General features: G+C 31.1%; 1 protein-coding gene across 3 annotated transcripts in view; it reads left to right on the forward strand.

Moving 5' to 3' along the window:
• LOC106720727 overlaps positions 1–14,954 on the forward strand; it is a 77,727-nt gene that overhangs the window by 33,586 nt on the left and 29,187 nt on the right. For all 3 annotated transcript variants that reach the window (XM_014515474.2, XM_014515475.2, XM_014515476.2), the window contains exons 2-3: positions 6,558–6,639; positions 10,988–11,012. In XM_014515474.2, coding sequence (XP_014370960.2) covers positions 6,565–6,639; positions 10,988–11,012 — 100 coding nt within the window. In that variant the 5' untranslated portion in view covers positions 6,558–6,564. The remainder of the gene's footprint in view (positions 1–6,557; positions 6,640–10,987; positions 11,013–14,954) is intronic.

Raw genomic sequence — 14,954 nt, forward strand, 5'->3', positions numbered from 1 at the left:
CCACTGATGGGCTCAGAGCCTACCCCAAGTTAGGGGTGACTAGGTCATAGTCAACCACGCTGGCCAAGTGCGGGTTGGTTGACTTCACACATATCATTGAATTTAAGAACGTCGGAAAATGTACATATGTAAATCGAAAATCGAAAAAACACATTGGTACATGGCGGGATTCGAACCCTGGATCTGCAGATTGCAAGTCGAGTGCTTAACCCCTGAGCCACCGACGCTCTCGAATAATTCTGTATTAAAAATAAACTGAACCGTCCACATCATCGTAACCTAAATAATCGTCTATAACGTGGTATTTCATTTGCGTTGCTTTACACACGTACTTGAATTTCTATATCCAAACACACATTAAATCACATACTTTAAAATTATTCGTAGCAAAAAATTTATAATTACATTTTCATTTTGTCGTTATTAAAAGCGTGGGAATCCAGGTTGCGAAACGCGTCTATTCTACAGCTAGCAATGTAACATAAGCAGGTCAGTTTGAGGTAATTTTCTCATCGTGACAATGGTCAATTATATGGTACGTCATCCTAATTTATTTACTAACTGTGGGAAAACGTCAAATATTTTTGGGAAATGGTTCACTATGCTAGTTGCAGGCCCTATATACAACAAAATAATGTAGTTCAACTTTTTCTCTCAGTCACTTTTTCTTTTCTTTTGTTGTACGTAAAATATATTAATGGATTAGTTAGTGTTCAAACGAGTTTGTTATGGCTAAAGTATTCGTTTGTTTTTTCGTTAAAAGAAAAGATTATTATACAAACCTGCACATATCTGCGAAGAAATTTATTAATATGTATGAAGTCAACTAACTTGCAGTGGGTCAGCTTGGTTAACTGTGGCATCGTCACCCCTAAATTGGGTAGTTTCTGAACCCCTCGATGGCCCTGATGTCGAATAATTTTGTTACTCTCAAGTAACCATTACCAAAAATTAAAATAATATATTCATCCTTCTCATTATCATGGAAAAAACAAAGATAACATCATGCTATAGTGCAATCATTTGAGCCCACAGTCAGACAAACGAAAGAGTTCACACGATGTAATTTTAGATTCAAACCACGATATTTTAAGTTTGTCGATACTAATAAACTTTCATGTTTATTATTATTACATTATGTAACTTGCGTACGTTGCGTTAATACTGATGTTTTATAAAGGTGCTGCAAGCAAAATTTTTAAAATTCAATAGGGAATTGGCAGTAACTTGCGCACGAACAATGTAGGCTATGTTGAGTAATACGGTTTCATCGCAACAGAAGTATCGGGCTTACACGCTGCCGCATTGCAATAAACAGAAAAATTTTCGCATCAATTTTCAACAACCAAACTCTTTTTCATTTAACTATTGATTCATAAGAAAATTTATTTGAGATTTGCTTTACCGTGACTCATTGAAGGTTTGTCAATGCTGGGTAAATCTTCAGCTTAGTAAAAGTTTTTTGACTTTAAAATTTATTCCTTCGATACCCGAGCGTTAGGGAGTAACAGTATACACAAATATTGGAATTATTTTTGTCTAATTAGTAGTACTATTTAGTGTAAATAAAACTACACAAAGTATCATAGGACAGTTTGAAAATGATTGCGTTCTCAGTTACATAATTACATCCATTGCAATTTACTATGACGCATTTCTCTCTAAAAATATAGTGGTTGTAACCGTAAAAAATCCTTTCCATGTTTGGTATATTTGTTTTTAATTAGGAAATCCATATTTATATATCTTTGTACATTACTTAAGCATCACCGGTAGAGGCACGAGGTACGATCTTTTTGAGACAATAGAGAGGTGAAGAGGCTCTCAGGCGTCGTGAGAACGGGCCACGGGGACGCACTCACTAAGAAACTACACAAAACAACAAAAGTATCAATGTAACACAAATAATCTTATATTTCCGTATTCTTTTTATCCAACGATCACGTTACAAAGTTATTTTTTTACTGTATGAAGGAGAGTAATGTTTTTGGCGTGGATATAAATATGTTTGTATGTATTTATATATAATTGTCATCTTGTAGCCTAAACAGTTGAACCGACGAGTGAAGTGTCACTCAATTCATATTCTTCGCCGTAAGTTTTATATTGTAAGGTAGCAAACGAACCAGTGGCCACTTGAATTCGTCAAAATGACAAAGCGACAGCTGCCCAGAAAGAGATTTCCCCTTCCTATGCGTCCACTCCTCCATCTCATCCACTTCCCCTTCCGATCTTATCCTTATAAGAAAAGGATGGGATGGTAAAGAGGACTGAAATTGGGCTTCCGGAGTGCACACTCATCAGACGAAACGTGAAAAGACTTTCAATTGACGCTTGTCTATGTGGTCTTGGTATATTGCAGCGGCCTATTCGTGCAACGGATGTTGATGTCAACAGAATATTCATAGAAATAGTCGGATTTTATTTTTAACAACTATTTTTTTATAAAATAGGTTTTAATTTAACTTCGTTAACTGGAAGTACCAAATAATATTACATAATAGAGATAGAGTTGGGATAATTAGGGTTGCTTCTGCATATTTTGCGAAATAGCTGTATTAAAGTTCTATTAATAAAAGGTCACCACTAAAGCCGTGGGTTAGCAATTTCATTACACGTACGTTACTTATTTAATTATAACTAAACTAACAAAATATTCAATCTAATATTGTGCAATATTTAAATAAAAAACTAACATCGATAATATTTAATTTTTCTCATACTAACCATTTTTAATAAAACATATAGAATAAAATTTTGCAGTTAAATAAAAATACTCATATTTTTTAATCGAAAACAAAATTTTTCGTATATTATTATTCTAACAGTTGTTTATTAATTTATATCGAATATGAGCAAAGTAAACTTTACTGAAAAAAATTAGTTTATTATAGGCTTTACTTGACGCGGAGTATTTCAAATGTGTGATGAATATTTTGTTCAAACAAATTGCCAAAAAAAAATCTGATCATTAACCGAGCGTTTTATGTGCTTTTTACTTTCATTATGATATATTTTTCTTTGCATCAAATGCCAGTATTTCAGTACTATTTTATATATAAACTTTAACATATTGCCAACCCGTATAAGATATCTTTTCAGTTCGTTCTATACTTTGCGGCGTATCTAATGACTTCCTTCATTCATGTGATGTTTATTTCCGTACTTCTGCACTTCCTTTTGAGACATTTATTTCCTTGAACAGTTAAACGTTATTTATTTTTATAAAACTTTAATTACTAACTACTGACATATTAGAAAATAATCTAAGTAATTTAAAAGGATATGGTTCATAATAATTTGAATTACTGACGCAAAGCAAAATTTTAGCATAAATTTATTTACTTCTAAATAACTTACCAATCTTTACTTAAACTATATTTAGGTATGAGTTCACCTAACATTAACAAGGTTTAAGTAAGGGTACAAAATACTTTAGATATTGAAAATAAATGTATACTTAACTTAACTTTTCACTGTCTATAAAAAATAGAGATAGCACTATGAAGAGGTGTCATAATATTCGGAAAAGCTTTTTCATAACATATCTAAGAGAGCTTTAGATTCGTTGTGAATGAAACAAGAAAATGTCGTCACTTGTATTCATTATTTTTCTGTAGTATTAACTATTGCCTCTTTATATCGCCAATACCTTCCCGTTTGAATTATAAATCGGCAGTCACCGCTTTTGCAACATCCTGTGCGAAATATTAACCGACACATTAATCATTTCCCTTCTTACAAAATAACATTAACAAGAATTTATTGAAGTAGCACGATTTGTAAATATGTGTCTTTTATTACTAGTGATCAAACGTCCATAATATATTTTAATTAATCGATTTAATGCACACAAACATTTTTAAATGACAAAATTTTTTACGTGAAGGATGTCGTAAATAGACGTATCATTAAATGAAGGTCTTTTTCCCATCGACTCAAAGACGACTATCGATGCAATTTAAATCTATAGAGTCCAGTATCTCTTTAAAAGCCATTATAGCCATTGCGGTAACAAATAAAAAATTCTAAACAAATTATTAAATAAGCCTATTTACAAGGTAAACAAAGCCAATTAACCATATAAAACGATTCGTGGGTGTTCAAGAATAAAGACGTATATTTGAAGATGTGTCAGTGTTGGTAAACCAGAACAGGCAGTGGCATTCTTTGGAAGTTACATCGTTATAAAAGAAAGCCGTTCCGCCTATTAAGCGTGCCAAATCTGCCTCTTAACAACTTTTTCAAAGTAGAACTTACTCGTGTAATTTTGTCACGTGATCAGCCATATTATCGAAGTTCCAAACTGCTTAAAGCCAAATAGCTTAGAACATCGAACACGTATATATTCAAACATAAATCACAAAAAATTCCTTACAAAAGGGAAATCTGGTTAAAAGATTTGTAAAATAAAAAAGAATCATTGCAAAAGAAAAATCTATCGTTATCGTTAATAAAGAAAATACCGTACCAATAAAAACAAAACTAAATAGCTACAAATGAACAACGAGCTACAAATTCTTTAGCAATGCGTCTTAAGTACCGGGTTCGAATTTAAACTGAGCGATCAAAACCGGCTTATGTATCCGTATGATGTCATCGCAAGGAAAAGGTCACAGCTACGAACAATAATCTTCGTTACTTACAGTCGACCTCTCAGATATTGCACATACAAGATTACGCCACAAGATAAATAATGCCACAGTTTTTGCTACCTAAATCAAGCTACTTGTCTCATTCAGAGTTTCATTATCGCGTTTACGAAACTGCTTTGTCTAGATTTATCTCCGATGTCAATTTTGTATTCTATTGTTAACTCAGAATTAGTTAATTTTTTTTACACATAAATAAGGCAGAATTGCTCCAAATGCATATCAAGAATTATGCAACGCAAAAATCATTATATATTTTATAACTTCAGTCACGAAAAGGCGCCAATAAACGCAAAGTTAGATGGCCGCCCTCGCCCCCGTTCTACGGTCACTAAATGAAATTTGGCTTCTCTTAACGCCAATTACGAGCGTACGTGACCATTAAATAGTTAGAATTAGCTGCCTCCAAAATTTATTAACTTACAACAACGAATAAAATACATTTTAATTGCCTTTTCGTGATTCGATTTCGTTATTAAAAATAATAATTTAATTATAGACTTTTCAGCAACGTATTTTTTTTGGAAATCCTAAGTAATCCTAAGTTATCATATGCCCTCGCAGCAAATAAAACATTTTAAACTTCTTTCTAACAAACATTTAATTATATCATCATCATTATCATCACGTACGTCCCCACCGAGGGGCTCTTAGCCTGTCCCAAGTTAGGGGTGACTAGGTCATAGTCAATCATGCTGCGACAGTGTGGGTTGGTTGACTTCACACATATCATTGAATTTCTTCTCAGATATGTGCAGGTTGTATCACGATGATTTCCTTCACCGTAAGAACGTCGGATAAATGTACATATGTAAATCAAAAATCGAAAAATACATCGGTACATGGCGGGATTCCAACCCAGAACCTGCAGATTGTAAGTCAAGTGCTTAACCGACGCTCACTTTAATTTTATATCACAATATGTATAATTTCGTACTGAGTCAAGAATCTTGGAATACTCGGTAATAAAAATCTAGCCAATATCAATTGAATAAAGAAATATTTTTATTTCAATAAATAATTTAATTGCTATTTACATTCACTTCAGTCTACGCCGGTTTCATCCAGCTCTGAATATCTGAATAAACTTAATTACCCGTCGCCAATCAAAACGGATACGAATTAAATCCAGTAAACAATCAACGATTAAACCAAATGAGTGCAACTATAATTTTTGCGCCAAAAAGTTAATTGACATTGGATCTTCTGTACATTTCACGCAATATTTGATTTTACTGATTTATTTTAATAAATAAGGAAATAAAGACGAAAGATTTAATTGTTTCTTTGTATGCTACTGAGATAACCTTAGGTGACTTAGGGTATCTTTATGATTAGATTTTTTAATTCCGCACGAACGAAGTCACCGACAACTGCTAGTTAATTATAATTTGCTAGATCAATATAGCAGATACAAGATGGACGTCAATTGCATTATTAATGAATAAAGGACATTACTTATAATATCGGTTTATTAATTAATAGCATCTATTAGTCAAGATCTTGCTGACATCGCTTAACAAGCTTATCCTTGTTAGCAAACTAACTTTGGCAGATAAGCGACGAGTTTCTGAAACACGCTTTGGATATTCAAATTTCAGATGCCAAAGATTTCAACTTAGATCAAAATGGTAATAGTTGATATCTAAATAATGTAGTAAACGTCCAGTTTAAAATAGAAGAATATATAACATATGTAGAGTTGCAATTAAAAGTTGTAACGTAAATTTAAGTTAAAAAATGCAAGTTTTAACAAGTGAAAATGTTAGCAAGTTTAGTTACTATTTTTTTTTTCTTGATAAGTTTCAAGTTTCCGGAATATTACATTAGTATTCCTTTTAATTTACATAGGGTTACAAACATTTGTATTGATTGTTTTATTAAATTAACAATATCTTGTTTCAGATTAACGATGTTGTCAAGGCGTGGAGCGACAATGTTGGTCGCCGCGCTCTTGCTGTTCCTAGCACCGCCCACATTGACGCAGGTAAATTAATGTTGCTCTCTTGTTGACACATACACAGCAAATCATGTCAAACATCTACATATTCCAAATTTAGAAAAAAAAACAAAGTACAGTATTTCTTTCCTAATTGTTAAGACAAACTAATACACGCTCCGCACACATAACACACAATGATAATAAAATGTTGAAAAAATTCTTATCTTTTACTTGGATACTTCAAATATTTCTCTGTGGGATAACTTTTAAATACACAAGTAGGAACAGAAAGTTTTTTGATCTATGTCAATGAAACTATAACGATACGAATCAATTCTATAATTCGTCAACTTTCTCCCAGAAACAGGAAGACGTTTTTCCTTTGATCTAACGCATCTAACGTGTCAGTTGTATAATTATAATAATATAAAAATTTATGAATATAAATCCACTTACTTATATATGGTTTCTCTAAGGTTAATCAATTTGAATTACGATTAATGTTAACAACAAACTTTTTAATTAATACTAACACGACAAGCGAATCTAAAACTTAAGTGAACACGTACAACCACTATTTTCCAATATACAAGGACATTTTAGAGTTCGTAACGGCCATTCGCAAGCTTTATAAGGAAATAAAGTTCGCAATTGCAGCGCTAAGTAACATCCTGAACAGATGTACGCAACACTAGTATTGCCAGCACAGAAAATGTAATTTTAACGTACCAAAGATATTATTTCCGATATGAAAAAAAAAATTAAAATAAAAATAATTAAAAAATAATTAAAAACAAAAAATTGCTATTTTACAAGCTGTGTAAAAATTAAGATCGAATCGAGTTATAGTTTCATAATTAAGATAACCTAGAGAAATTATTTTGTAGGAAATGACCACTTTATGAAGCTACATTACATACTTCAATGATAAAATTATTTTGAAGTTATTTCTTTGCGTGTGTATTTATATTAGATATTATTTGCAATACTAGTATAATCAAAAAAATCTTTAATCATATAAAAACAAAACTGCTGAGATTTAAAGATACATCGGAATTAAACGATTTTTTTTTTAAACAGAACTATCGTTCTATATTAAGTAACTTAGCAACTTAAAAAACTGGTTTAATTTCCGTTTGCTATATAGTAAAATATAATCATATATTCTAAATTTGAATATGATACCAACAAAATGATATTATTCAATGATTTTGGTATTTCATAAATGAACCTACTATTTTAATATATTTCCAACGCCGCAACTTGCAACATAAATATTATAATACTTGCGATCGGAAATTTCGTCACAACAAATAGGTATTCTTCTTGTAGTGCCTCTTCGACTAGCGAAGGATGGCGATCAGTTAAAACACAAAGTTAAACAAAAACAATTCTAGCTTTATAATTGTAGCCGTCATACCATATCGAAACATTTAATAAAAACTCATGACATTGAAAAAAAACAATAGAGGTTCATTAAAACTAATTGCATATATCATCCAATTCTTTCAAATTTTCAATCGATCTTAGCGGATGTTCGTAAACCAACTTATTCTTTCATACGCATTGCCAAACGTCTTTTGTATTGTAAACACGAAACAAACCAAGCGTATCTTACATGTATTATTACGCAAATTTTACAACAAAATGTAATGTAATTGTATTCTTTTGTATTAAAAAGTAATGTACAGTGCCAACAAAAAATCCCATTTAACATTCAAGCAACATCATAAATAAATTCGAATTCGAAGAATCGATGCTATCACATAAAAATCATTACAATAATCTGCTAATTTCACCTGAATAGTTCTTGATAAAAATACCGAATTTACAATAAACTTTACACTTACGAAAAACATCAATTGTTATTTTCTACAACTCTTCAAATTTTAATATTATAATGAATTATTTACGGATTTCTTAGGACTCTCTACAAACAAACTGTACTTTTCTATACACTTTTCTTGTACTAATAGTATTTTTTAATCGATTATTACCATTGAAACAAAAAAAAACAATCATATGTCACGACGTCGAAACAGACACGAATTTTTATGTTGAAATGTTTAAATATAGAAATAATATTATATCATTTGAGCGTACATGTTTTAATTTTTATGAGACATAAAATTTAACAACAGGACTCCACCGTCAGCCGTAAGTTAATGGCTGCGGGCGCTGGAACATTTTGCGAGGGGAATTAATTAAATTTATCAGTAATACACTCTCCCGCCTGTCGCCGTACCAAAATATTTAATATTTATTACAACTTAATCCTTTTTACCTTGCTTTAATAAAATATTATAATTAATTACATCTTCCTGATATTTTCATTTGCAATCACATTTATAAAATATAGTGAAGAGGAAGCAATGTAATATATTTTAATTAAACGCACATTGAACAGATTTCTCAATATTTGTATGCGTGAATAAAAGCAGAACATTCATGTTGAATAACATACATTTAAACTAAACAACTTTCATGTTACAGTAAGTTTACACTGCACTAACACATTTATTAACAAATATAGCTATCCCTCACATTCTCCTTGAAAAAAACAGAGACAATTAGATTGTGTAAATAAAATGTCACAACAGTCGAAACCTAAAATTAATGCCAATGCAAATTGAAAAGAGAGTGAGTGAGCGAATGGATTATTTTGTAACTAGTTGTACAAACAGAGTCACCGAGTTTACTCTAAATGTTTGCTTTAGTAAAAGCGATGTCATATTGGCGTATTTACAAATCACAGTTTGCATATCGTATAGCTTTAATCAAGTTCCAGGGGTGTATTCAATCACTGTTCGTAATTTATCAATATATTTGACAAACAAAAGAAAATCCTATTAAACGTAAACGTTTGCACTAAAGATATTTTTCGCAGAAATAATTCTAAAACATTCGTCTATTTTTCTCATTGCTACGACTGTTTGTTTTTTATTTTATTCTTCAGTAAATAATTAAAAATGTTATTTTTATTTACCAATTTTTTATTTCTATTTATTTTATTTTATTTTATATTTTTTACTTTATTTATTTTTATTTACCAATTCTATAATTTACATAATACCTAAATGTACATCTATGTAGTAAACAACTCGATTATTACTTGTTACTGTCTAATGAATTGAGAAACTTCCGACTATTCAATACCATCAATCATTAATGACCCACAAAGGAGTTCGCAATAACATATTACATACTTATCCGTAAGTTTTCACCATACTTCAATTCTACCAAAGTTTTATTCGTTTGATTTAAATAGAGTGGAATACATTATTCTACAGGTTTTTCGACTGTAAAACTCACCACCTTGGCTGTTACGTAACGACTTTCTTTTTATCAAAACAATATGAATCTTTTTCAAAGATTTGTCAAGACATTTGTCAGAAGTTAACACATTGTTTTTTTTTTAATTATAAAGCTACGTAGCTTAAAAAGTACCAGTGCTATTGTGTATCACTTATCCATAAGCAATTTAAATACCATTTTCATGTATAAATCTACAAGGAATTTTATTAGATTTATCGGTGTTTTATGCCAAGTCCTTTCAGATTTTTCCGAGCTCATGAGATCTATGACCTGAATTAATGTCAACCCTCATCTGGCAGTCAATGGCCGGGATTGACATCAGCCGGCAGACAAAAGAGATGCTCCAGAGAAATGTCACTAGAATGCCCTTACATAGGCAATCTACCTTACTATGAATAAAATACAATTTAAATATATAGTGCTTTCTAAATTAAATATAATTCAAAGTAGTACAATAATGTATCGTCATGGAATATTTTTTTTGATAAATCGACATTTTTTACTGTCAATTAATACATATCTAATATAATCTAATAAAATATAATCTTTTGTCTTTGTCAGATTTCCAAGTACAGGTCTATTTCAACAACTTTTAGATTTTTAAATTGATTTTACAAAGTCATGTTGTTCAAATATAATTATTTTTTTAATTAGAAACATACTTTTTCTTATAAATTATGAGAATTATGCTTAATTCTAATTAATTAGCTTTTTGTCATGAAACTATGCACTTTTTCAATAATATCATTTATTTATTTAAGTGTATCGTTATAACTGAACGGTCACGGGTGGCGGCCGTCCTTGCTCTAACTTTCCCCGCTTGAGCAAGCCTTAAAAATGTTTCACTTATCACGATAACGTTCTCTTATAAACTTAATTACGATTACTTTAAGTTTATTCTTATTCGGTTATCTAATTTATTATAAAAGAAACAAAGCACATTAAAACAAATAAAAACATTCAAATTACTGTTAAATAACATTAAAAGATTTTAAATCAAATATTTAATGATAACTACAGGTAAACCCAAAAGGTGCACGTAATATCTAAAATTAATTTTCAATTTTATTTGTTTCAGGGCAACCTCTTCACATGTCCAAATGGTAAGTTAAAATATATTTCAGATTTAAAATACGATACACCAACTAATATACACTTAAGATTGGAATGGAGGAAAATTCATTTGTTCACATTCCTCAACGTTATTACTGATATTAATATTGCATTTTATTACATAAATATCCTGCGAAGTAATTAACCACGAAAATCGTTTTAAATTAGTGAGTTTGTGCATCGCGGTATCAAATGGCCAGTGGTATCGCGCAATCGTATCTAATTATGTCAAACGCAACGATTCGTTAGTGCAAAATAAACAGTTGCATTTGGCAAACAATGGCGAACGAGAGTCGCCACTAGCGCACACTCCAGCGCCCTCTCTAATGTGCTTATTAATTTAACCACGCCTGTGTCGCACCGAACTGAGAGCCACTTTATTTATGTCGGCTCAAGCATTCCTTAAATTAAATTAAATTCAAAGAATGGGCGGTCGAGTTATTCAAATTTATGGAACAGGATTTAACTAAAAGCGTAGGAACGTGGTAGCGCGACGAAATTCGTGTAATGAAAATAGCGTGGACATGTTTTTCTATTTATGTTGCATTTCATTCAAGTACTAACTGGGGAGCCTAATAGATCTAAAGACATTGATCCGAATCTCAATATTGATTTACGACTACATATATTTATATAAAGTTAATTAGTTTAATGTGAATTATTTACAAGAATACCTATCTATCGTAACTTACATAGATATTATGATATAAATCTTTGTTCAACTCCGGATTACAATTAAGTACAATCACGAACGTAAATAACATTGTAAACGAGCATTAGAGCACGGAAGTGTTCTACTGGGGATTCTTCAGCAAGCGGTCTGCGGACCCACATCAAAATTTCAAACCGTGTAATTAGCAGCGTTCTATTAACTTTGGCAAATAATCGGCTAACGACGCGGAAGCGAAGCGCTTTACGTAACTTTTTTTATCTGCTACAGATAAAACATTTTCATTTTAAACAAAGAGATTTTTATGATTATTTAAATTAGTGATTCGAGTTTACTAAGTAATGGTTAAAAGTAACACACTTTATGATTGTGTTGTTTGACGCGGAGAGTACTAACAGTACTTATTACATAATTAAAGATAATATTTAGCATGATTAAAATAGATGGCAATGTCACGTACTTCCTTGGTGTCGGCACCAGTCTCGTTTACCCTGAAGAAGCCACGATGGGTTCAAAGCCAATTGTGGCTTCTTCAGGGTGAGCGACACCGGTGCTGTCACCGTTTAAACACAGTAGTGTCAGCGTTTTTATATTTAGTTTATAATATCTAATACAAAAGTTTAAAAGAGTTAGATCACAATCTAATGCTAAAATTTATCTAAGAAATGTATTGTTAAATCATAAAAGAATGATTATAAACAGTTAATTGTAATTTATCTAATACAAAGTTATCTTAATTATTTACTAAATATTACTTAAAGATTAATATTAATTTACATTTCTTCGCCTGTAAAAAATTCGCCTCAAGGGTGTTCAAAAGTGACAAGTTACGAAGGGTAGCGATCCTAATTAAGAATCCTTTTTAATTTGAAATTGGCGGAGTACGTGACAGTGACAGTCGGGGAGCGAATGAATTAGGCGGGTCACCGGCTTGCTGATTTTCATCAGCCACATAATTAATACGAGGAAATTGCTTCTCGTCACACACACACACACACATACACAAGTGACGGGTTGAGTCGTACGCGATCATGTAACCGTTAAGTAAACCAGGCTGCAACGTATTAGTTAAAAGGAATTTAAACCGTAACATGTACCGGATTTTTAAAAAAATTATGTAAGCTGACGCCTATAATATGCGAAAATAAATTCTAAGAAAACACATACATTTTTTAATCTAGTTAACATTTTAACATATAAATGGGCTCTAAAACATTGTACTGCTAGTTTTATATGCATTAAAACTTTCCAGTTTTAATTTTGTCACAATATGGCGGATTTATCCCGTAGTTGGTGCGGAAGAATGCCGCGTGTGTTTTAACGCGTTTAACTGAAACGGATAAAATATTTTGACGTTGCGACTTAAAACGGTTTTCACGCCTTTCAAAGCTTTTACGCATTTTTATGAAACACTAGCTGTAACTCACGTTTCCATCTACGCGTTATTAAAAAAAACTCAAGTAGCCTATGTGATCTTCCAGGCTATGTTCTACATCTATGCAAAATTTCAATGAGATTCATGCAGTCGTTCTGGAGATATCTATCCATCCACCTAAACATTCGCATTTATAATATTAGTAAGATTAGATTCCAGCTTTCATCTTATAGGAACAATTGAAAATCACCTTTTCGATGTAATATTAATCAGTCAAGTTACCTACCTAACCTAACAGTAGCTTAATTCGTGTTTATTGCGTAATTAAATACCAGTAAATTATGTACTAAATTAACTGAATGATATATACGTTACATAATGAAATGCCTTTCTAATTACGAGCTTAATATAACACAACTCACTTAACGTCTCAGTTTAATGTAATTTACACTGTGTTGGTTAATTTATGGCTACCGAAGTGTTCAAGTCAATCCGAGGTCGTCACAGACGAGTTTGTAGACAGATTGGACCAATTTCAAGTCGCAAATTAACAATTAACACATGCAACTGGGGAGTCGTTACTTGAGGCCTTAGTCGTAACATGTTTATGTCTCTCGTCTAGCGAACTTGCTTACATTTATCGGTTCCAGTGGGAAGATTTTAAAAGCTTTGGAAACGTGTTCGTTTTATAAATAACTTGCCCAAAGTACATTTTTATTTTTAACTACATTCAAATCATTTAACGTTAAAAACTTCTTAATCATAGATTTTTATAATAGTTCATTTTTTATGTCATATCGTAAGTTTGTGTAATTAGAAATAATGTACGTACAATTGTAAAGAATAACGAATATGAGATCGATTAAAGTTAATTCATTAAGGCTAATGTTGGTAATAATAAACCTCATTAAAACTATTGTACAACTGTTGCTGAGCTAAACAGAACTGGACATTTTAACGTCATTAACATCAAAATATAAAAAATAATACTAAAAACTAATGAATGCTTGTAGAAAATAAGTTCACTTTAATATTATCAGATATTATTGATATTTTACAAAACACTAATCATAATATCAGAAATAAATAATCCAACAAACAAAGAAAAATTGGACCTGATAGAAATAAGACATAGAACCGCTTAAGTCAAAATATAATAATCAATTCTTAGTGAATTTGGACAAATCACGGTAAATGTATTCCAAGAAATTATTGTAACATATTAATAAAAAATATCCTCGAATTCCTTCTGTAATTCTATTAATAATTCAAACGTAACTTTGTATTTTAATGAATGTTCTATCGTTTCTGTCTCTTAGCATAATTTAACACATACAATATTGGCAATATTTAAAGGTCACTACACACCTCTTACCCAACTGCAGAAGGTTAGTCCACATAATCGCTTCTATACCTAGTGTGTAGGTAGCTCGTCATTTGGTATCGCATACATAAAACGAATTTATGTCAAGAGTCCACCAACGCTGTCCGGCTTGAAATCAATTCAGTTTACTCTCTGCCATTAACATCTATATTCTGGGAGCCTAGTAACTGATTGGTAATATTGTATGGCTCTATTTGTTAATTTTAATTAAATTAGTCAGATTTTCTCTTCTTGTTGTACAAAGAAGAATAAATAATAAGTAACTTATTTCACACTATTTTTTAATTCAAATCGGAACATACATCCTTATTCCCCTCTCTATCGTTATTCTTAATTCTTATATCCAAAACATGGTTTCCAAATGTGTTGAAAATTTAATTAAGATGTATCTATAAATAAATTAAAAAAAAACCAGTAATACTACTAAGGAAAATGTTTTTCTTATTTTTAATTGGCAAACAAAAAAGCCAATCAAAGTTGTCGGAAACGGAAATAACTAACAA

This window comes from Papilio machaon, chromosome 8 (assembly GCF_912999745.1).
Source record: "Papilio machaon chromosome 8, ilPapMach1.1, whole genome shotgun sequence".
NCBI classification, from domain to species: Eukaryota; Metazoa; Arthropoda; class Insecta; order Lepidoptera; family Papilionidae; genus Papilio; species Papilio machaon.